Consider the following 24,875-nt stretch of genomic DNA (forward strand, 5'->3'; position numbering starts at 1 on the left):
TTTTCCTAGAAAGGGAAACTAATTTTCCTAAAATATTTAATATCTACAAGAAAATAAACTCTCGGAATTTTAACAAGCTACCTGAAGTTCACATTCTATGCCATGCACAAGAGGGGTGCCAGCTCTGAATCTGAAAGTTACCACCTTCATGTTCTGATGTCTAGGTAGTTATATGGTCTAGTGGCTGGCTTGCTTAGTTCACAGTTTCTTGTTAAGCAAATGATTATTCATAATTATAATTATAACCAAAACCCAAAGATCATGAATTCACTACCTATTCTTTTGTTGGTGATATTAAGTACTTTCCAATTTAAGAGAAATTACAGAATAACATATACATACATATAAACATAGATCGATTGATCGATCTACTTTAATTGTGATCCATAGATCACTTTTCTATTTCCAGGACCTTTAAGCTTCTGCCTTCTTGGAAGCTGGAAAAGCCCTCAGGAAAAGTCTTTGAGAAGACACAGACACGCGAGTATATATCCCAACACTAGTGCAGGGCACTTCCTGCCTGAGTAAATAATGAATGGTTTGAACACTAAGTTCAGAAAAAAAATCAGTGAGGTTACAGCTCTGGAAGGCCTAGCAGAAGAAGCAGAACAGAACACAGTCAGGGAGAAAGCAAAAGACAGTCCAGAAGAGAGAACAGTGTGAACAAAGGCAAACTTGGAGAAAGGCAAGAGAAAGATTCTCCTGCTGCATGGAAATAGGAGCCAAAAGGACAGGGTAGAGAGATGGCTTAGAGGGTGGGACAGAACCAGAACATGAAAATCTTAAATGTCATGCTAAGAACATGGGCCCCACTATGGGACCACTGGCAAGCAACTCAAATTTACTGAAAAAGGCATGAGAGGGTGACATTTTATAATAATCTTGTGACAGGGTGCACACGATAGCATAGAGAGGAGAGAAGCTGGTGGCCATTCTGCTAGAACAGGAGCTGACAGGTCTGTATACACACTGTGGTGACATGGATGAAAAGAAGAGAATCATTGAAAAGAATAGCAACTCCAAATAGATTATCTATAGATAGATAGATAGACAGATAGATAGATAGAAAGAAAGATAGATAATGAGAAGAAGAATTAATGCACCATAGAAAACAACCAATTCTCTCTCTGTTGCTAGCCAGATCCAAAGACTATCTTAAACTTCACCCATCCAGTCTTGTTGGCAATACCAACAAGAGAAACTGAAAAGAAGGGGACTCTCATATTGGAGGTAAAAAGAAAGGGAAGAGCTGGGCTTGGTGGCCTATGCCTGTAATCCCAGGGGCTCAGAGGCTGAGGTAGGAGGATCATGAGTTCAAAGCCAGCCTCAGCAATTTAGTGAGGCCCTAAGCAACTCAGCAAGATCCTATCTCTAAATAAAATATAAAAAGGGTTGTGAATGTGGTTCAATGGTTAAGCACCCCCGGTTCAATGCCTGGAGACCAAAAAAAGAAAGAAGAGAAAAAAGGAAGGGGCAAAAAAAAAATCAAATTTTTTTCCCCCACATAAGAATTTTTATTTTTTTTTCCATTTTGAAGGTACATTCAAATTATACATAATGGTGGAATTTACTGTTGTATATTCATACCTGCACATAATTTAACAATATAATTTAGTCAATGTCATTCCCTATCATCTCCCTTTTCCTTCCCTTCTATCCTCTCCCTGGTCCCTTTTCTCTAGTCTACTGATCTCCCTTTGAACAAATTGAATTTTAATCCTGTGATTGCAAGGTGATAATGGAATCTTCAAATAGTTTGCAAACTGAAATAAGAGTTTGGGAAAGATGTCAGAGCTATAAATTTTTCTAAAGAATTGTTGCTTCCATAATGAATTTAATACATTCTACTGTCTATCAAGTAGAATAAAATTTTTAAAAAAATGAATTTAATGAAAAATATTAAAAAGAAAAAAAATGCTACTTAAGTTTCAAATTTGGCTATTTTCTCATATTTCCTTCTGATCCTTTTTACATAGCTGCAATTCTAGTTTAGATATGATGCTTTACATCTAAAAACAAGCTAACCATCATTAAATTAAACACCTCCCACTGTCATTAATAAATGGAAGAGGCTGATGGATAAAACTGACACAATGCAATATGGAGTCACTTAAACTCTATAATTATTTTAACTTGAATAAGATCTCTACTTTTGTGGCTTTGGTTTCCTCATGTGCATATTAGGGATAATTATACTTAAAATATTCGGGGTTTTAAGAATTAGAAGACGTACAAGTAGGTCCTCAACACATTTCAGATATTCCACCTCTGTTGCTAATTTTGTTTTTTCCAATGTACCCTATCCAGGACCCAGTTTGAGTTGCTCAGGATTTATGATCCTTAATGGTTAAAACTCAGATGCTAAATGCCTGGACCAATGCGGAAAGATGATAAAAATCTCTAATTCTTTAGCATTTTAGCACAGGGCCTTATGCAAAGATTACTTATTCTACCATCTGGTTAATGAATGTTAGTACATATGCTTGCTATGATGATACAGAAAAGTAGGGAATCTTAGGACTATTTTAAACAAAGCATTGAGTTTAGATGCTTGTTACAAAAATCCAGTGATTAACCTAAAATGAAAGGAAAAACCTAGTTCCATGAAGTTATACAGTCTTAATTATGTATTCATTCCAGCCAATGCACTGCAATCATTTTCATTTAAGTTGCTTCCAGTTTTGCAAAGATGAATTTCTTATCATTTGATATGAGTCAGCTGGACTCCTTTGGAACCAAAGCTTTCATACAGACTGCAACAGGACCCAGGAGTAGTGTGCTGTTCAAAGCACAATTAGGATTTCTGCTTATGGCTGGCTCAGGTGTGAAATAGAGCTTAGATTTCCAGCAAAAAGACCCACCACTCTAACTAGACACTATTAAACTTTCTATGTGTTCCCAGCTACTATTAACTGGTTAAAAAAAAAAAAAAATCTTCGCATCCAACCCATCTTCTCCTAGAATCCAATCTCTTTATCTTCCAATTTATTCCTAGTGGTTAGAAATAAAAATGTGAAACTAGAAACTTGAAATACTTACTAATAAGGCAGTGCATGTCTTGAGAATATCGAGAGTTATCAGGAATTGTGAAGTTTCCATCACAAATTGCCACCTGACTCTCCCCAAATGGCAAAGTGAAGTAGCATAATTTATACAACAAACATCCCAGGGCCTAAAAAAAAAAAAAAAAAAAGAAAGCAGATTGCTATTAGTGGTTTATTTACAAGTGGATTTATTTATTGCAAGTGGATCTAATCAAAGATACTGGCACCATCCATATTTACTAGCACATACAAAAACTATATATTATTATTCTATTAGAAAACTGAATTTAGAACTCAATGTGGCTAATTAGTAGCCAAATTACATTATTTCTACCAATATTACCAAATTCTGCTCTAGTAAAGAACAGATATATTTCCTACTTTGCTCTTAAGAACCAGAAAAATATAAGTGAAAACCATGTGAATAATTATCAAAGAAGTAGGTCTAAAGTAATTTTCTTTTCATGTTTCAAGAAGCAGTGGCTGGTCCCCTCACATCATGAACCGCTCCAGGGGAGAAGGAGACAATGGTATGGTACAGGTGCTACCGTGCTATACCACTGTATGCATTAAACTTGGGAGTTTATAGCCAATGACTAATGATATCTGGGGTGTGGATAGGTTAGTTGACACCTACCCAAATGTCTGCCTTCGTAGTGATGATTTTGCCACTGTACAAGTTGACCATTTCTGGTGCTCGATAGGACAGGGTTGTGTATCTACAATCAAAAGATTCATTTTTTGTTAAATATATCAATGCTAAAATTATAAACCAGGAGGAGCAGAATTTTTTTTTTTTTACATTAATAGAACCTAATTCCCTGGGAGCAATTTGCAGAAGAGACTATGAAATATCAGTGCAGATAAAATGAAAGGCTGTCCTCAGTACAATGATATCATCACACTGTGGCCCTAAGCAGCAGACCTCCTAATCTAAGAACATTTGGGCGGGGGGGCAGAACAAATGCACTAGGTAAGCCCTAACATCAACTTTTCTTGCATCCTGAAATGACAAAATCTTCTCCCATGAATCCTTGTTGTCTGATACTGTATTGAGCTTATTTGTTTTTTAAAAAATAGAAAACCCTTTAAATGTGACTCAACAGAGATGCAGCACTGACTGGGATATTTTGGAGACCAACAGACAGTGGGCCCCAGCTGGGGTGGGGTGGATGGGGTCAAGAACCCTTGATCTCTGCTCCTGGAACAAGACTGAAGTAATAGTGTTCTTATCTCTGGCTTAAGAGTAACATAAGCACACCCTCACAGTGAGCATTTGGTGTTACCATATTTGGGATCTGTGCTGTTTAAATTTCTAGATTCCAGATGGGACTGGTTTAAGTGTCCACCAGGGCCTTACACTAGGCCTGGTTACCTGGGGTGATGCATGAAAGGGGAGTGAGGATCTGATTTAGGCATGCATGCTAGATAGGTCAGCCTCTAACTGGACCCACAAATTTAAAGCTATTTCTCATGGAAGTCAGTGATTCAGTGTCTGTAGAGACTTCAATAGCCCCACTCATCATTAATTCCACTGGGCTGTGGGTAAGCTCCTCATGAGCAGGAAGGAAGCAGAGATCAGTAAAAAGGGTTTAGTTAAAAAGCACATCTGTCTGACAGTGTCACATTAGTTGTGATAACACTCGGAAATATCATAGTCCTTTCATGGTGTGTGTGTATCACTTAACTTTTTATGGGCATGTGATGTCATAAATCAAAATATATATATCATAGGACCACTGAAAAGTGTTACAAGATTCCTTCATTTTACTCTACTGATCCACGCCTGTGAATCCCTCCTCATCCTTCTCTTAAAATCAAACCAACCAAATGGTGAACAGAATACGCTGAGATGAAGGATATCTGACTGGTACCATTTTCTTCCCATTCTGACCATCTCATTCACAAGCTACAAGTAAAGTTACTTATCTGATAATGGACAAACTTCCAAGAAAGGAGGAAAAGCTTACTTCTTAATCTCATCTTCTACTGCATTAACTCCTTCAGTTTGTGGATTCTGGAATTTGTTGGTGGCACTGCCAAAGTCACACAGGACATAGTGGCCTCGGTCATGCAAGAGGATATTTTCAACCTGAAAAACATTCCCCAAATACCCATTTCAAGATATTGTTTAGTACTGCATTTGAAAATGTGTTTTTACAGTCACATAAATAAAATATTTTATTTCTGGCAACCTTGTTAGTGTGTACAGGTAAGTTATTCCCCATCGAGCATCTCAACAGGGGCCATCCCAAGTGGAACAAAATGAGAGGCACAGGAATAGGGTGAAATGAGGACAGAAAGGGCAAAGAGGGAACTCCACAGTGGGGGAAGCCAGAGTTCCATTTTTCCATTTCCAGTCATGTTTCTCACCTCTGTAGAGATCTCATACGTTTGAGTTCTTACTCTTCTTTCATTCTGGAATGCTCTCCATGATTCCCCACCTTCCTATCCAATTACTAAATTATCAGTTGTCTTTCAAACCCAAGTTCAAAGATAACTTCCTTTTTGAATTTCCCCCCCATTCAGACAAATGTCACTCCTTCCTTATCTTCCTTCAGTACCTCATTCTCCCACGATGTCAATTACTTCACCTGGACATTTATTAATGTTTTTAAAAATCAATCAATGAATCAATGTCTTTACTAGGTTAGGATTTTCAGAATTGGTATTTTTTATATTTTAATTACTTCTCAATGTAATAAAATGCCTAATGGTAAGTAGGAGTTTCCCTGTTAAAATATTACCATCCTGTATTTTTGTTTTTCTATAAATCAAATATTTGGGCAGTGAGGAGTTCTAAGTTAGCAGGGAATTTATAAGAACCAAAACCTAGAGAAATCCCCGGTATCAAAGGCCTCTTTCTATGAAAACAACTCCAAAATAGAGGGCACTGTGTTCTCAAGATGAATTCCTGGTGTAAGAAAACTGAGCTGACTGGTGTGCTGGAGGACAGACCTGGCTATGCGTGGGCAGTAAAATGGCAGCCAAAAAATCTTGGTAGGCCAATAAGACCGTAGTCTCCATTGTCTTTTGTCTTCAGCCTTCCAAAGACTGATCACCTTTGGAAAACAAAGGCAAGAGTAGACTATAAGCTCCTTAAAGACAAGCATCACCTCTTAATCATATTTGTCATCTTCTCTACCCAGTACCTAAACATAGGTATAGTATATGCTTGGTATAGAAAATGTTTGTTGAATGGAGTAAGCCAAAAACCAGAATTACACATAACACTGTTTCTATGCATGTGCACATGCACACATGTGTGCACTAGTGCTGTGTACACACTGGTCTGTTAGAAGAAGTAGGAGTCACCAAAAACCCAGATCCTACTAGTTCTTTTAAAATATCTGGGCAATTATGGTAATCTTACACTTGTTTCTCAATTTTCTTTTAATTCTTGTCAACATTAAGTAAGTACATTTTTTAGTCTATATCTGTTAATTTCAATTATTTTAAGTCTGTGCTGCAAACTGATTCTGCAAATTATTATTTCTTATTCCTACTGAACTTCACTCATGGTATCACTGTTGTGAGCAGTTTTTTGTTGTTAACTTACATTCCTTAGAATGTCATCTGTAGGAAGTCTTTGAGACCCCTGGGTTTAAGGTGTACTATTCTGCTAGAGAGGACAAAAAGGATAGTGCTGGTGTACCTGGGGACACTACTAACCTACATTTGCTTGATTCTAAAATTTTGATCTTGGCATTAGCCACAGAAGCAGTGAACAAAGCCCACAAACCTCTACAGATACACTCTTATGATAAAGAATTCATAATCACATAACTGAATTAAGAATAACTGAATTAAGAATAACTTGGACATATTTGCTCCCTTGAACTAAGATGGAGGCAGACAAATATTTCTGCTGCCTATAGCTTTTTATAAAGCTCATTTGTTTATTGTATTTACACAAAAAGAAACAGGCTATGCTGAGCATGTACTTATTTTAGGAATCTAAAATAGTTCCAACAAAGCAATAATAATGTTTTCAATTTAATTTAGAAGTTATAAAGTAATAGTCACAATTTAATGAGTTTTTACTATTGCCAGTACTACTGTATTTGGCACATGGATTATTCCACTAAATCCTCATAATAACAATGTTATTATTATCACCATATTGTAGATGGAGAAAGTAAGACACTTAAGTCACTTCTAAATGCCATGCAACAAATATATGGTATAGCTGGGAATTGCTCAAAGCAAACTAACTGTGGATGTGGACAATTAGATTTCTACTAGTGCAAGAAGCAGGTCAAAATAAGAGTGATTACTCAAGGCCCCACACTGACCCTCCAACTATGGTAAGGGTTGTGATGACTTTACACTTGCCCAGTACTTTGATCTGGGCTTAAGAGTCCAGAAAATGCTCCAACCATAGAATCTAGTCAATGAGGAGCCAAGTGTCTAAACGCTAGCCAGGTTTGCTCAAGGTCTCCCAAGGATTCCTTATATTACCTATTTTTTCTTTTATTTAATTGCTCTCTCTTCAGTCAAATCCCAGATATTTCTCAAGACCTTGCTCAAGTCATAACTTCTCAGAAAAACCTTCCATAACTTCCCTACAAAATCTACAGAATTTAGTGTCAACAGGAGGAGTCATAAAGGTCTTTGGGCCAAAGCAAGCCATGCCCATTGGTTACTTATTCTGTAGTCTATGGCTGCTTTTGTCTGACAGCAGAGTTTAACACTTAAAACTGAGACTGTATGGCTGACAAGCTTGAGATATTTACTGTCCAGCCCTCTGAAGAAGTTTGCCAACTTTGGTCTATAATGAACACTCAATCGTCATTTAGAATTCTTTTGTGAACTGGTATTTAATTTCTTACAAATTTTGCTGACTTTCCCAAATAGAGCACAAAACCTTTGAATCCAGGACATTGAACTATACCCATGAATGCTCCACAGTGTCTAATCCAGTACTTTTCTCACACCACAGACCCTTAAATGGTGCTGATAACATCACTTACTCAGCGTCATTCAGCAACAGTCTCCTCCCTGGGCCTTACTGCTCATGTGAAACCAAGCCTCTCCCATTCTATGAGTGTACTCCCTTTCTTAGTCAACTTCTATACTTCTAATGCTGGGATGTACATCTAGAAAACTGGAAAATTAATTCACAGTAAAGCACTAAGAAGGCAGTTGGAGGGACTATAAAACTGCTGTTGTGGGAGTTAGGAGGACTAAGTAGACAAAAAATAAAAAGGAGGCAGACTTGTCCTGATAAGGACAGCAATTACTGCTCTGGTGCTTTGCGCATTTATGAGAGGATCAAATGAGATTATAAAGGTGAAGTCTCTTGGCAGTGGCCACCTTAGCAATTGGTGCAATTTACACCCATTCTCAATGTGTCCTTTAACTTGTGCTTCTATGAAAACCTCCAAGGTCAACCACCATCACACTAAAACACTCCACAGAGAGCATGGTATATGGTAGCAACACTGGGATTGGGCAGAAAAAACACCTCAAGGATTATTTTTGAGGTTGACCTTGATCAAATGTTTAACCCTTTTTTGAGTGTGTTTCTCATCTGCAACATTAAGCTGATAATATTTGTTGTTACAAAGCAACTTAGAAAACGAATGTGAAAGTAAACCATAAATCTCCTCATATAAATATAAGACATTGCTTCCATTCATTTATGAAAGAAATGTGTTTGAATTCCTACTGCAATGCCAAGTAGTTTTCTAAGTTTCAGGAAAAACATGATGAACAAAACAAAGGCCAACCTCTCATGGGGTTTACTGTCCAGCTGGGGATAATAAGAAATTAATTATAATTGTCTGGTAGTGGCAAATGTTATTTAAAAATTCTAGCAGGCTAAATCTATATAAGGTGAAGAGGGATGTTACTTTAAATAGCAGTTAGGGACGGTCTCTCTGATGAGGGAAGCAGAGACATGAATAAAGAAGGAGCAACCATGAACCATCTGACTGAAGAACATTCTAAGCAAAAACCAGTTAGCACCAAGAATCTGATATGGACGTGTACTTGAGGTGTTGGAGGCATGGAGACAGGCCAGTGACAGTGGACTAGCATTGTATTTAGCCTTGGTGGTGGGTGGGGGGCGTTGAAAACATGGGATAGGTCTATTATCAGCCAGTGCATGGGAAGTTCAGACTGGTGAAAGAGAAAAGAGAAAAGAAGAGAGGACCAGAGAAGTACACAAAGGGAAGTGAGAAGGGTCACTTAGGAGGATAAAGTATTTTTAAGAGGTCAAGAGCACAAACACATAGCCATTTTAGGAAAGTCAGTTTAATCAAAGTTGAGGGAAAATAAGAGAAAGAAAGTTGGGCATGCATGCACGCCTGAATCTTAGTGAGGAGGATCCCAAGTTCAAGGCCAGCTTCAGCAATTTAGCAAGGCCCTAACCAACTTAGTGACACCCTGTTTCAAAACCAAAAAAAAAAAAAAAAAACTTAAAAAGTGACAGGGGACTGGGGATATAGCTCAGGGGTAAAGTGGTAGAGCACTCCTGGGTTCAAATGAGAACAGGTGCAAATGGTCCAGGTGTGAAGTGAGTAAAGCCGGATACAGGGTAAGCTATATAGTGTAGCTATGGAAAGGGGTAGATGGTGAGGTAAACCACCAAGCGATGTTCATACACTATCTGCCAAACACATCAGAAAACATGCATAGTAGGTCATTTTGGCAAAACCATTTTAGATGTAAGCCAAAGATTTGTTACCACTGCTTATAATCTTCAAATATTTCAGTTCTTTGAGAGATCAATTTTGTTAAATCTTACTTCCCAACCTATGAGCTATTAAAGCTGTCACTCTCAAACTCTGCACATAGTTTTAGCTAAAACATCTAGAAAGTCACCTCTAGTGACTTCATCATGTTCTCCCAAATGGGTACAGCACTGAGGCACTGTAGAGAATTTATTACAACTAGGAAACTTGGATGAACACAGGCCTTCAAACCTGTACTTCCAAAAATGGAACAAGTATCTTCATCCTATTTTACTTGATGAGTCTTCTGACAAAAAAAGGGAGACATCTGTGACTTCAACCTGAATACACTCATTAAAGCTTTAACCTTTTTCCCCTTTTGTATGTGCATGGGCAATCAGCACAGTAGAAGACAACAAAACAAATAAAAAGCCAGAAATGGGAATGAAGAACCCTGGATTTTGTTCTGGTATGATCCCTTAAATAGCTGAACTGGGCAACCATAAACTCTGTAGCAAAGTTTCTTCATTGGGAAAAGGAGAGAACTAATTTAAGTGACCTCCCCACATCTATGACCCATGACCTACAATATTGATCTTTATATTTCCTCAGAGAAATGGGGGAAATAATGAAAGGATTACAATTACTTGTTTGAGGAGAGCTCTTCTACAAAACAGTACTTCCGTTAAGGTTATTTTTAGAACATAAGCTGCTTAAGGATAGGAACCGCTTTCAGTTTATGTCCTATATGTAACAGGAAAGGAGGAGTGTACCTGTGGTCTTGCCTCTGTTCTGCATATGAATGAGCAGACCCACATTTGGGGTGGCCCTGGCTCACCAAGGTCCACATAAGGCCTAACCTGTGCCTTTCCTGGTGTCCCATTAGCTTGTACTTAGAGTGGTACCTGCTCCCCAGATAGAAGTCCTGCTCACAGAGCAGGAACCAATTCTTTCTCTGGCCAACAGAATAAAGAACTTAGGGCTGGGGTTGTGGCTCAGTGGCAGAGCGTCTGCCTCGCACATGTGAGGCAATGGGTTCGATCCTCAGCACCACATAAAAATGAATAAACAAAGATATTGTGTCCATGTATAACTAAAAAATATTAAAAAAAAAAAAAAAAAAAAAAAAAAAGAACTTAGCACTGGCTACCACCAGGACTGCAGTAGCTGTTTCTAGCAGTGTCACGGAACTCAGAGTGACCAAGGCTCTATGATACAACACGAGCCAGGGAAACAAGAGGTACATGGAAACATTTCACTCAGAACTTTGGAAGCTGGGGATGCAGAAGGCAAATATGACTGCCCACCAGGCACATACTAATAGAAATCAACAGAGTATCTAGATGGTACCAACTGTCAATAGCTAAACGTAAGAACAACCAGGATTTCTCTGCAATAGATCCAGTCAAGGGCTCCTCTCAGTCCTTGCTTTTGCTCCCTGTATCCACGGCAGGGAGAACAGAGAACAGTTAGTCTTCTGAACCATGGCAGGCAAACCATTAGCACTCCTGACAGTCTTCAATATTTTTTTTTATTTTATATATACCTTTATTCTATATATTAGAGGCTTATTTATTTATTTTTGTATTTTAAATCATGTCTTATTTATTTTTTTCCATTTATTTATTTTTTTTAATTTTTACTGTTGGTTGTTCAAAACATTACATAGTTCTTGACATATCATATTTCACACATTTGATTCAAGTGGGTTATGAACTCCCATTTTTACCCCGTAAACAGATTGCAGAATCACATCGGTTACACATCCACTGTTTTTCTTTCTTTTTTTTTTTTTATTGGTTGTTCAAAACATTACAAAGTTCATGATATATCATCTTTCATACATTTGACTCAATTGGGTTATGAACTCCCATTTTTACCCCAAATACAAATTGCAGAATCACATCGGTTACACACTCACATTTTTACATAATGGCATATTAGTGACTGTTGTATTCTGCTACCTTTCCTATCCCCTACTATCCCCCCTCCCCTCCCCTCCCATCTTCCCTCTCTACCTCCTCTGCTGTTGTTCAATTCTCTCCCTTTTTACATCCACTGTTTTACATATTGCCATACTAGTGTCTGTTGTATTCTGCTGCCTTTCCTATCCTCTACTATTCTCCCTCCCCTCCCGTCCCCTCCCATCTTCTCTCTCTCCCCCATCTACTGTAATTCATTTCTCCCCCTTGTTTTTTTCCCCTTTCCCCTCACTTCCTCTTTTATGTAATTTTGTATAATAATGAGGGTCTCCTTCCATTTTCATGCAATTACCCTTCTCTCTCCCTTTCCCTCCCACCTCTCGTCCCTGTTTAATGTTAATTTTCTTCTCATGCTCTTCCTCCCTACTCTGTTCTTAGTTGCTCTCCTTATATCAAAGAAGACATTTGGCATTTGTTTTTTAGGGATTGGCTAGCTTCACTTAGCATAATCTGCTCTAATGCCATCCATTTCCCTGCAAATATTGATTAAAATACAACCAAAGCCCCCGAGGCTCGGGAGGCTGAGGCAGGAGGATCGCAAGTTTTCAAAGCCAACCTTAAGCAACTTAGCAAGACCCTGTCTCTAAATAAAAAATAAAAGACAGGCTGGGGATGTGGCTCAGTGGTTAAGAGCCCCTGGATTATATCCCCAGTACTAAAACAAACAAACAAACAAACAAAAACAAACAACCATCACAAAGCCTAATACCACGTTTCTATGCTTCTCCTCTGAGATTCCAGGGTAAAGTCTGGGAAACAGTGTGGCAACTTCTCACTCCTGCTACTGCCTTGCCCTCTAATTCCAGTGAAATGTTTTGTGAGCTGCTCACTCAGTAAAAGAAGAGTCTGGCACCCTGCTATCTTAGCCCTTCCACTGACTTATTCTGTATCCCCAGGCAAGACACCAAACTCCCAAAGGTCCCATCACTGGGTGGTACTGACCACCACCTAAAAGTAGTACAGCATGCTCTAGGGCATTATTCTCCGCAAATACATAACCCAATGTATATTATCATCTCCTGGGATGAAATGATTATCATTTAGAATTTAATCTAAAATAGTAGGCACAGTGGCGCATGCCTGTAATCCCAGCCACTCATGCCTGTAATCCCAGTGGCTCAGGAGGCTGAGACAGGAGGATTGTGAGTTCAATGCCAGACTCAGCAAAAGTGAGACACTAAACACCTAAAAAGACCCTGTCTCTAAATAAAATACAAAACAGGGCTGGGGCTATATCTCAGTGGTTGAGTGCCCCTGAATTCAATTCCTGGTTACCCACCCCCCAAAACAAGTTAAAATAAAGGTAAACTTTGGTTTAAAAAAAAAAAAAAAAAAGCAATATACTCTAAGTGGTTCCCCTATTGCCCTCTCTGCCTCCTCCCTTGTTCTCACCTGTCAGAACACAGTAAATTAGATAGGGCTGAAAATGTTGCATTTAGTAACATGGAGGAAGCTGCCTATGTTCATCTCTCAGAGCATCTATAAATCTGTTGGTATCAGTCACAAGTGTTAAAGAATCTGACAAATAGGAAATCTGACATTGTATCGTGTACTGAAATATTTTACTGTATATCCATAAATATGTTCAATTATTATGACAATTAAAAATTTAAAAAAAATTTAAATATGAAATCTAGGGCTGGGGTTATAGCTTAGTGGAAGTGTGCTTGTCTAGCGTGTGTGAGGCACTGGGTTCGATTCTCAGCACCACATACTAATAAATAAAATAAAGGTCCATCAACAACTAAAAAATATTTTTAAACATATGAAATCCAACCCCATTTGACAGGGGTATGGGGCCAAAAAGAAGCCCAAAATCACAAGGGCCATAGAAACAGAGCCTGCCAGCCACGCTTCTCCCCTATTTTCATGTCCCTCACAAACTCTTCTCCAAAGTGAGTGGCAGAGAGAGGGGTGAGGTCCTTAAATTTTGGTATCACTTCTTATTTAGAAATACATGTGTTTGGATTTGGAATAGGCCCTCAAAGGCCTTGTGTTAAACGACTGGCCCCTAGGCTAGTGTTCCTGGGAAGTGATGGAAATTTTAAGAGGTGAGACCTAGTAGAGGTCTCTAAGTCTTCAGTGGTGTGTCTTCATGAAAGGGATTATGGGACCCAGTCCCTTCCACTTTCTGGTTTTTGCTCCCTGGTCATAAAATGAAAGATTTTTCTCTGCAACACATATTTCTTTTTTCCTTCTAGGGTCAAGGATCAAACCTAGGGACTTACATGTGGAAGACAAGTGCTCTGCCAATGAGCTAAATTTTCAACCCTTTTGCTATAATGTGCTGCCTTACCATGTGCCCCAAAGCAATAGGGCAATCAATCATGGACTGGAACCTCTAAAACTGTGAGCCAAAATAAAACTTTTCTATCTATAAATTGATTATATCACATATTGTTATAGTAACATAAGGCTGACTAACACACATGCTAACAGGATTTAACCAAGAATTTCACTGACTGGTAAAGGCAACTAGGAAAAAACATACATTTATCTATGTATTTTTTCCATATGTTTATTTGTGCATTATAATTATACATTGTGGTGAGATTCTATGTCACATCTTCATATAATAATTTAATTTGGTCAATCTCATCCCCCAGTATTTCCCCTTTCCCTTCCCTCCTGCTGGGCCCTTTCCTCTACTCTATTGGTCTCCCTTTCATTTTCATGAGACATCTCCCTGCCCACTACTTTATTTTCTTTTTTCCTCTCTAGCTTTTAATATGAGAGAAAACATAGGATCCTTGACTTCTGAGTTTGGCTTATTTCTCTCTTTTTTTTTAATTTTTATTTTTTAAGTTGTAGATGGACATAGTTTTAATTATTTATTATTTATATGCAGTGCTGAGAGTCAAACCCAGTGCCTCACACGTGGTAGGCAACCGCTCTACCACTGAGCCACAACCCCAGCCCTGGCTTATTTCTCTTAACACAGTATTCTCAAGTTCCAGCCACTTTCCTACAAATGACATAATTTCATTCTTCTTTATGACTGAATAAACTTCATTGTGTGTGTGTGTGTGTGTGTGTGTGTGTGTGTGTGTAAGATTTTCTTTATCCATTCATCCACTGACACACACCTACGCTGGTTTCACAGTTTGGCTATTGTGAATTGTGCTGCCATACACATGAGTAGGCATGCATCACTATAATATGATGACTTTAATTCTTTAGGATAAATATAAAGGAGTGGTATAGCTGGATCATATGATGATTTCATGTCTACTCTTTTGAGGAACCTCCATACTGATTTGCACAGTGATTATACTAATTTGCCCGCCAATAGTGTAAAAGTGTTTCTTTTTCTCCATATCCTCTCCAGCATTTATTATTGTTTATATTCTTGATGACTGCCATTCTGATTGGTATGAGATAAAATCTTAAGTAGAGTTTTGATTTGTATTTTTTGGCCTAGAATTGCTTTGGCTATTCTGGGTCTTTAATTCTTCCAAATGAATTTTAGGACTGGTTTTTATAGTTCGGTGGTATTCTGCTGAGGATTCTGCTGAATCTATATATTGCTTTTGGTAGTATGCCATTGTAACAATATTAATTCTGCCTCCTAATGAACATGGGAGGTTTTCCCATCTTCTAGTGTCTTCTTCAATTTCTTTCTTCACTGTTCAGTAGTTTTCATAGTAGAGGTCTTTCACCTCCTTGGTTAGATTCCTAGGTATTTTATTTTTTGGAGGCTACTCTATTATATGGGATTGTTTTCCTGTTTTGCTTTTCAGCAGGTTCATCGTTGGTGTATGGGAAAGCCACTGATTTTTCTATGTTGATTTTGAAACTTGTTACTTTGCTGAGTTTGTTAATTTAATTAGCTCTATAAGTCTTCTGGTGGGGCTTTCAGGAGTCAACACATGACCTGCAGTGAGACTAACCTGGTATGCAACTAGCCATGTACCAGATCTTGCCTAACTCCACAACTCCACACACCTTGGTTACTGCCTTCTATATGTAGTCCTCTGACTCTACTCTCTACCTAGAATGTTTCTGACCTATTGTTTCTGACCACTCAAATCCCACCAATCCTTCGAAATCTGACTTTTCCAGAAAATTACAATCACTATTCCTGTTCCTGCTATCTGATCACATATGCTCCTCTATCATTTTCTTCTATAGATTTTTGCATTTTACCTCTTCCTATTTCAAGCCTAAATATTTCATTTATATCTTCTCACCAACAGTACTTGAAACATCTTGTGGGTAGGAATGTAGTATAGCTAAAACTATATCATCCCCACAATATTACATACTTGTAGTAGGCTTGTAATAAATATTCACCAAGATGCAGTCTCCTTTTTTTCCTTAGGCTGAGGAGGCTGACTGTGGGAAGAGGTACACTGGAGAAATCTAAGGCTTTTGGAGTTTTTACCTATCTTCCTGTACAGTACCTGCTTTAATACAGGAATGCCTATATATACTACTTCACAATTACCAGGATGGCTAAAATAAAAAAGGATAGTAACAAGTGTAGGTAAGAGTGGGGACAAATTGGAAATATTACACATTGCTGATGAATGTGAAATAGAGTGGCCACTTTGGAAAACAATTTGAAGGTTCCTCAAAAAGGTAAAACACACACTTGAATCTAATGTATGAAATATGATATGTCAAGAGCTTTGTAATGTTTTGAACAACCAATAAAAAAATAAAATAAAATAAAATAAAAAGAAACTAAGAAAAAAAAAGGTAAAACACAGAGTCACCATATGATAAACACCTCAAGATAAATACCTAAAAGAATTCAAAATAGGTCACACAAAAATTGGCAGGCAATGTTCATGGCAGCATTATTTATAATGTCCACCAATGAATGAATGGATAAACAAAATGTATTAGATGCTTACAATGAATGTTATATGGCTAGAAATAAACTACTAATACATAGTACAACAGGGGAACCTTCAAAACATGCTAAGTGAAAGAAATCAGATATAAGTAGTGACATATTATATGATTCTATGTAGATGAAATGCCCAGAAGATAAAAATATAGAGACACAGAAAGTAGATTTAGTGGTGGGCAGGGGCTAATGAGGGGAATGAGGAATGATTATTATTGGATACAGAATTTCTTTGGGGGATGATGCAATATTCTAGAATTACATAATGATAAGTCTGTACAGTCTTATAGTAAAAAATGATAATTTGTGTATTTTAAAAGGTGAATTTTATGGCATGTGAATATTTACTACGAGCCTACTACAATTACAATCACATCTCTAACTGTTAAAAAGAAAAAGAAAGAAAAAAAAGACAGACAGACAGGCAAGTATGCTACAATGATCCTCAAGTTTTCAAATATACAAAAACCACCTGGGTTGCCTATTAAGTTATGAATTCCTGGGACTCCCTGGCATCACCACCAAAGTTCTAACCTAATTCATGGTGAAACCTAGCTGTCTATATTTAACACAGGATGGGACACTGATGCAATTTATTAGCTATGAAGCATGTTTCTTGAAACACAAGTATAATGAAAAGAAACTGTAATTTAGAATCAGAAGAGCTGGGTTCGAATTCTGGTATTACTTCTTCCTAATCATACAATTCTAAGCAAATCACATAACATTTCTGCTATTTGGTTTCTTCAACTCTAAAATGTAATAAAAAATGGCTCCCTCTACAGAGACAGTACATATAAACTGTAATAGAATACATGGCACACAGTTAGCATTCAATAAATGCTAAGTTGAAACCTAATTGGGTGCCAATTCCATTCAACAAACATTATCAAGTGACTATAATATGAAAGGCACAATGCAAGCTGATGGTAATGAGTAGGACCAAATTTTAAAATAATGGATTTTGTAAAACATGAAATAGACTTCTTTTTATAACTTTATTTTATTTATTTTCTTTTGTATGTGGTGCTGAGGATTGAACCCAGTGCCTCACACATAGTAGACAAGCACTGTACCACTGAGCCACAATCCCTGCTCTGAAATAGACTTTTGAAACCAAGTATCATTGTTAACAAACTATTTTAATTAATATATTACTTTTCATGACCCTGGAAAAAACAAACAAATAAACAACAACAACAATAAAAAACACCAAAGGTCAGGCATTTGATAATTATAAAGAATTTCTGAAGGTTACTCATAAAATTGATACTTGTGGGGCTGGGGATGTGGCTCAAGCGGTAGCGCGCTCGCCTAGCATGCACAGGGCGCTAGGTTCGATCCTCAACACCACATAAAAACAAAATAAAGATGTTGTGTCCACTGAAAACTAAAAAATAAATATTAAAAAAAATTCTCTCTCTCTCTTTAAAAAAAAAATTGATACTTGTACTGTAGTTTTTCCGTTGTATTTTCTCTTTCTAAGTAGAACATAAGCTTAGAATTAGGGACCATGCCTTAAACTTCTTTTACATCCCCTAAATATCTATTCCAGATAAAAAATATTTATCAAGAACACAATGAACAGTGTGGTCTCTTACCTTTAGGTCACGATGGATAATAGGTGTTTTGCATTGATGCAGGCGGGCAACAGCTTCACAGGTATCACAGAATATCTGCAGCACTTCATTCTCTGTAAAGCCTGTTTGCAGGCGCTGGTTCATCAGGTTTACCACTTGGCCTCCTGATAGGGGTACAAAGAAGAGGTTATAATCTTAGTCAAACTGGTCATGTAGAGCAGAAGAATGAATGGCTGTCCAAAGAGGAGCAACCTGAACTAAAGTTATGAACTAATCACCAGTCAAGTCAGACTAAATCCCAGGTGTCTAGACTCTTGGTTTGGAATTTGTTTTCTTACAATCCAGTGCCTCTTCTAATACATCAAAATCACTTTCTTTATTTCACAAAGTACCTCAGATGTGAGCTGCCCTTATTATGTCTTCAAGATTTGTAAAAGAACTGACAATATTGCCTTGCTATAGTTCCCTGGTTTTACTATGCCCGTTGGGTATGAGATAAGGCCACAGCCTCAACTTGCCCTCTTTTAGTAAGAATCAGATGGCACAACAGACTCAGGCAGCAGGAGGAATACAGTGTTAGTTTGCACTTTAGGAAAAGCTTGGTCTCTTTGGTTTCACTACTTAACTGCCTGGCCTGTGCAAATGCTATGCCAAACTTCATCTCTAAGATCAAAAGACTGATGACCTCTCTCACAGAATTATCCAGATCCCTGAATGTTCCTATATTGCCTGGTCTGTAATTTGGAGGAAATAAATTGTCAATTTGGTAGTATTTTACAAAATCGTGTTAATAGCTCATATAATGAAGGCTGAAATTACTGGTTATCTCATTTTTGAGATGAGCAACATATTTAATTTATATTAAATTATATATTTATTATATATGAGCAACATATTTAATAGGCAGTATTGTTAATGGCAGAAAAATGTTAGTGGAACTAAGGGCAATTACAAAACAGGGTACAATAAGACAATAATCCAAGCTTGTAGGTGCCAGGTGCTTAGCTAAAAAAAGCCAAACCTCTAAACAATAGTTGTATGGAACACAGTCAACTCTGAATACTCATTTATCAGTCTGGATTCTCAAGATAAATGTTGGAAACTTCAAGCTTCCAACTATTTAAACTCCACAGTTAACAGCAACATCATGTGAATGTAGCCTTACTAGGAATTATAGCTCTCGAGTGAGGAGAAAGTTATTTCCCTTGGACAGAAAGGATTCTTTTACCCCATTACACAAGGATGGTGGTGTGAGTGGGGGAAAAAACACACAAGTGCGGGGGCAGGGAAGCTGGCTGCTTCTTTATTCCATCTGGAGTTGGGCCTTTATTATGTGCCTTCATGACTGGTTTTAAAGCATCACAAAGGATACATTCATTCTCATTCTCATGTGTTCTCATTTATATACATGACCAAACCTTCCTAAACCTAACAAAAATGGGGATCTGTATTATTTATCACTGTCAATTATTTGTACCACTGCTCTTGCAATCATAATCAAGGTTGACAGCAGATTCTATATCTTTACATCCTCTTAGTTTTCCTATTTGTAAAATTAAAATGACATACTTCAGGGTAGGTACAATGCACATTAAATGAAAGAATCCTTATGAATTCTCATGCCCTTGACAATCAAAATGCTAGAGAAATGAGAGATTAAGGTTATGGTTCATATACATACCTCTACAAAAGTCCATCAGAATGAGAACTTCCCATACATCGCCGCTACTCACATTGTTGATACTAGAATCAATGTAACCCACAATGTTCTTGTGCCCTGACAGGTCCCTCTGTGAACAAGAGTTGAGAAATATATTGTCAGTTACAGACACCAATAGGGACAGAATTAACTAGAAACTTCCATTATTAGCAGGGATAACTTCAATACACAGACACAAAACTGACAGTTTTGAGAGGTAAGAGTAAGAAGCTGAGCCAGGAACAGGTTTCCAGGGGTCCTGAGAGCACAGCCTGGATTCCAATGGCAACTCATGTCCCTAATGAATCAAATCACTCTCCAAAATCTAAATTCTAAAGTCAATGCACACAGAACACCTACTTGCTCACCACACTATGAACTATTTACATGCATAAATTTACATGTATAAATTACAGGAAAAAAATGGAGGTTTCTTTATCCTGGTTGTGGAGGCAAAAATGATTTCAACTTGACTTTTAAATGATTCATATTGGTTCTCCCTTTCGAAAATATATGAAAAGAATAATTGCTTTACAAAGTTTTGAAGGGACTACAATAGCATCCAGATCTAAGCATTTTGCTCATAAGTAAGCCTTTCAAGCTAATCAACTGGGATATAAGATAGGGAATCAGTCAAAACTGCATGTGATCTCTCAGGCTGCTTGGGGAATTCATTCATCCAACAAATATTTACTGAGCATTTCCTATGTGTCAGGAACCATTTAGGTATTACAAGTTGCCTAACACCTGGGTATAGTCATTTTAACATCCACAGAGGCAGATCCTTGAAATTGAAATCCAAGGTCATTAAGATACTCTGTTGGAGAAAGAAATTGAGCAAGTTGTGTAATATGATTCTTAGGCAAATATAAGGTAAAAAAACAGTTTTAATAAATTGTTTTACTTTTGTTTTTGAAAACTTAGGGGAAGGAAATGGAAACTATGTGGTTCTATGAAAGCCTCCATACAAACTTGGTAGTTTGGACCATAAGAACAGAAATTACTACTACCCTAACAGAGATTTAGCTTTTTTAAAGTCTTATAATCTGAAATTACATACAAAAACAAGAGGAAACCTGACAGTACCAAATGAGTGTGCTCGAACTCTGAGCTCCAAAACTCATCAGAACTTTCCTCTGACTAGACAGAATGAATGGTCAGTGACTCCCCAAAAGGTAGAGAGAGGTAGAAAGTGACCACAGGAAAACTCTGAAGACTTCTGTGAGAATAGGTTCAGAGAAGAGATGGGATAGAGGTGAGAATGGACCTGGACTTGCAAAGAATTGGAGTTGAGCGAGTAGCACTGTGACTACAGGTTATTGTTTTAGAACATTATGCTTAAGAAAGTAGCAATGATGGGCCTGGGGGTTGTAGTTCAGTGGTAGAGCACTTGTCTGGCACACATGAGACACAAGGTTCAATCCTCGGCACCATATAAAAATAAGTAAATAAAACAAAGGTATTATGTCCATCTACAACTAGAAATATTAAGGAGGGAGGAAGGGAAAGGAGGGAGGGGAAGAAGGAAGGAAGGAAGGACGAAGGAAGGAGATTTTAGGATGGGAAGAAAGTGAGTGCTGGAGAGTGAAAGGGGCCAGAAGAGAACTGATGAGGATAATTGATAGAAAAAAAGTTCTGTAGGTAAGAGGGTAGGGACTAAGAGTACTATTTAAAAAAAAAACAAAAAACTGATCTCAGAGTGATCTTTATTCTTCCCCCTCGCAAGCAAAAAGACAGCAAGGATGGATATGCACATTGGGTTAGGGATGAAGGAAAAGGGAATTCAAGTGAGCTCAGATCTGTGGTTTTGTTTTTGACAGGCTGTCTTCAAAATGTGCAGGGTGAAAAAGAAGTCTGATGAGACAAAGGGCTTACAGCATCTGTTTTGGAACATACATAAGGGAGATAATGAGGCTGAAAAGCAGTCTCCAGAATTCAAATTTTAAAAAAACAGAATGTGATTTCAGAGGTCTATTCCTCCCTCTGCCTTTCTGCCTCATCAATAACTCTTCAAGAACTTTTTTTTTTTTTTTTCCATTTATACAGTCTGAGAAGTAGGAAGAACTGGAGAGAAGCTCTTTTAAACCAAAATAAAGACCATCACATCTTTCAGGTGTCCACAAGAAAGAATGAAAGACCAATATCTTCCCATTTAACTGTTTTTAAAAGAAAACAGGCAATACTATCTCTGGGTTCACCTAATCCCAAAAGGATTAATAAAGCATCTGGAAATATGGAAAAAAAATTTTGGTAAAGCCATGTTATCATCTGAATCTCCAAAACTGACAATGAAACATGAATCCCCAATGTAACAAAATTAAGAGGAGGGGTTTTTAGGAGGTAAGTAGTCATAAAAGCAGACACCTAATGAATGGGATTACCAGTTTTATATAAAAAAAGATGGAGAGAACTGCCTAAACCTTTTTCCTTCAATCATGTGGGGCAAAGCATCTCTCCCCTCCAGAAAAAGCAGCATTCAAGGTGCCATCTTGGAAACAGAGGCCCTCACTAGACATGAACCCTGCAGGTGACTTATCTTAGGCTTCTCAGCCTCCAGAACTGTGAGAAAATAAATTTCTGTTCTTCTTAAATTGACTAGTTTCAGGTACTTTATTATAGCAGCACAAATAGCCTCAAATAAGCCAAGAGGAAGTTAAAAAACCATTAGATAATTAGGATAACTAACATCTGCAGATGGTACCCTGCAGTTTTCCCAGGTGTTTGCTCATGGTTCAAGCCCAAACTGCTGTTCATTTTGCCTTCTTCAGAAATCCTAAGATACATCCAAGCAGAAAACAGTCTCTCTTTAGAGAGAAACAATGGTATTTACCTTTAACAATTTGATGATGCATCAACATCTCAGATTTTGAAGTAAAATGCCCTGAGTGTAGAACTCTGATGGAGAAAATTTGTTTGAAGGGTTACAAAATATAAAAATTCTTAACACAAATTGGGACTGATTCACATTTAAGGTACACTGGCAGAAGCTTTTGTTAAGAGCAAAAGGTCAGAAGATACCTGAGCATTCCACTGGCTTCAGTTGAAAGACCAGCTCCAGGCTTGCAGAACCAAAATGGATGTGAGGTATGAGACGGCACCATAGGAAGCACTTCAGCCACCGCCTGCTTTTTCATGAAAAGGCAGGATGTGGGGAAGATGCTTTGCTGTCCTTGATTACTATTATTATTTGGAGTACTGGGATAAAAGTCTATCTGATGAATATAAATCAAACATAATTTTTAGGGGATTGAGGAAGGTTCAGTTAAACTATAGATTTAAGCAGTGATAAATTTTAAAGAATTTGTGTTGTCATAATAAACTTTAACTATCACTAAATAACATTAATAAAATACTGACAAACTGTTATTAGATTTGCTTTTACTAAATCAATATTTTAAGTGGTTTAAAAAGTTTTCTTATTAATCTTCATATTTAATTCTTAAAGTACTGAATAATCTTTTTCATAAATACATGTAAAGGCTTCCATTTAAAAACCAGACCTTTAACCCAGATTCTATAGATTACCACAAATGTTAAATTTATCTGGGGTCCTAAATAATGATGCTTGTAGCTTAAACAGTATTCTGTCCCTAGCTCTAAAATTCCTGCAACAAATTCCTAGTTAAGAATCTGAAATCCTTATAAGAAAACTGTAGACATCTATGAAAACCTTGATATTAAACAAAGATAGTACCCTAAATAGCATATCAATAACATGCCACCCTCCATAAAATGTAAAAATGAGTATTGTATATAACTAATTTATATACTCATATATTTGCTCAAGAAATCCCTTCCTTGGAGTTTCAGCCTTGTGTCTACAAAAAATCCTGATGCTAAGAGTGCTTGCATTTGCAGATAGAAAGTTTACAAAGAAGTGTCTTTACCAGCTTTGAAACCTTCCATTTAAATATTCAGTGTAAACCTTCCATTCAAATATTCAGAGGTAAACCCAAAAGCTCATGTGTGTGACAATGCAACAATTATCCAATGTGAAATAATGAGATTATGAGAGGTAAAGCCTAATATGTGGATTACTTTACTGATATGAATAAACTGGGCAGTACAGTAACTGTAGATAGGCAGGGTGTGGCTGGAAGAAGTAGGTCACTGGGGATGCCTTTTTGGTTTAGATTTTGTCCCTGATGAGCAGAGCACTTGCTCACGCTCCCTCCACCCCTTCCTAATTGCTATGTCCAGAGCTGCTTTCCTCCTACATGCCTTTCCACCATGATGTCCTCCTCACCTCGGGCCCACAGCTATGGACTCTACTGACTATGGACTAAAACTCTAAAACCATGAGCCAAAATAATCTTTTCCACCTCTACTTTGTTTTTATCAGGTTTTCTGGTCACAGCAATGAAACTGTTGACTAAAACAGACGACTTGGCACTACTGCTGCTACTTCTGGAATCACAGTATGATTCCACAGACCCTATCAATTGAATTTTAGGTTCTTGATTTAAAGATGAAGAAGAATAGTTCTAAGGCCTGGAATTAGTTTACTTCTCCCACAGTTGTTATTAAAAGTCATCTTCTGCTTTACTATTCTCCCTCTTCTTTCCCTCCATAACCCTAAGTTTCCTTTATAACTCTCTTCGAAAGGAGTTATTCAAAGGCAAATAAAAACTATCAATTCCAATGCAGTAGTAAAATAAACAATGAGATCTGAGCTGATTCTGGAATTCTACTGGAGGCTCAGCTGATCTTCTGCCACATAAAGAATTCCAGATAAAAATTCTTCCTAGCCTGGGGTGAGGCACTAGGTTCCATCCTCAGCACCACATAGAAATAAACAAATAAAATAAAGGCATGCTGTCCATTTACAACTAAAATAAATAAATAAATAATTTGTTCTTAATCATTAATTAATCCTGTACTTACTGAAAAGATCTATAAAGTCATCTAGAGTTTGATTCTCAAGCACTACAGCTCAGACTATAACGTTTGGATTTGTCCCCAGAGGCTCATGGGTTGAAAACTTGGTCCCCAGCTGGTGATGCTATTAGGAGACGGTGGAAGCTTTATGGGGTGGGGC

General features: G+C 37.5%; 1 protein-coding gene across 3 annotated transcripts in view; it reads right to left on the minus strand.

The window, feature by feature from the left end:
* Aak1 (AP2 associated kinase 1) overlaps positions 1–24,875 on the minus strand; it is a 174,311-nt gene that overhangs the window by 62,606 nt on the left and 86,830 nt on the right. For all 3 annotated transcript variants that reach the window (XM_076832528.2, XM_076832527.2, XM_076832529.2), the window contains exons 4-8: positions 19,820–19,928; positions 18,160–18,302; positions 5,015–5,136; positions 3,682–3,763; positions 3,040–3,172 (exon numbers count right to left, since the gene is read on the minus strand). In XM_076832528.2, coding sequence (XP_076688643.1) covers positions 3,040–3,172; positions 3,682–3,763; positions 5,015–5,136; positions 18,160–18,302; positions 19,820–19,928 — 589 coding nt within the window. The remainder of the gene's footprint in view (positions 1–3,039; positions 3,173–3,681; positions 3,764–5,014; positions 5,137–18,159; positions 18,303–19,819; positions 19,929–24,875) is intronic.

The sequence above is a fragment of the Callospermophilus lateralis genome, chromosome 14 (assembly GCF_048772815.1).
Source record: "Callospermophilus lateralis isolate mCalLat2 chromosome 14, mCalLat2.hap1, whole genome shotgun sequence".
Lineage (NCBI taxonomy): Eukaryota > Metazoa > Chordata > Mammalia > Rodentia > Sciuridae > Callospermophilus > Callospermophilus lateralis.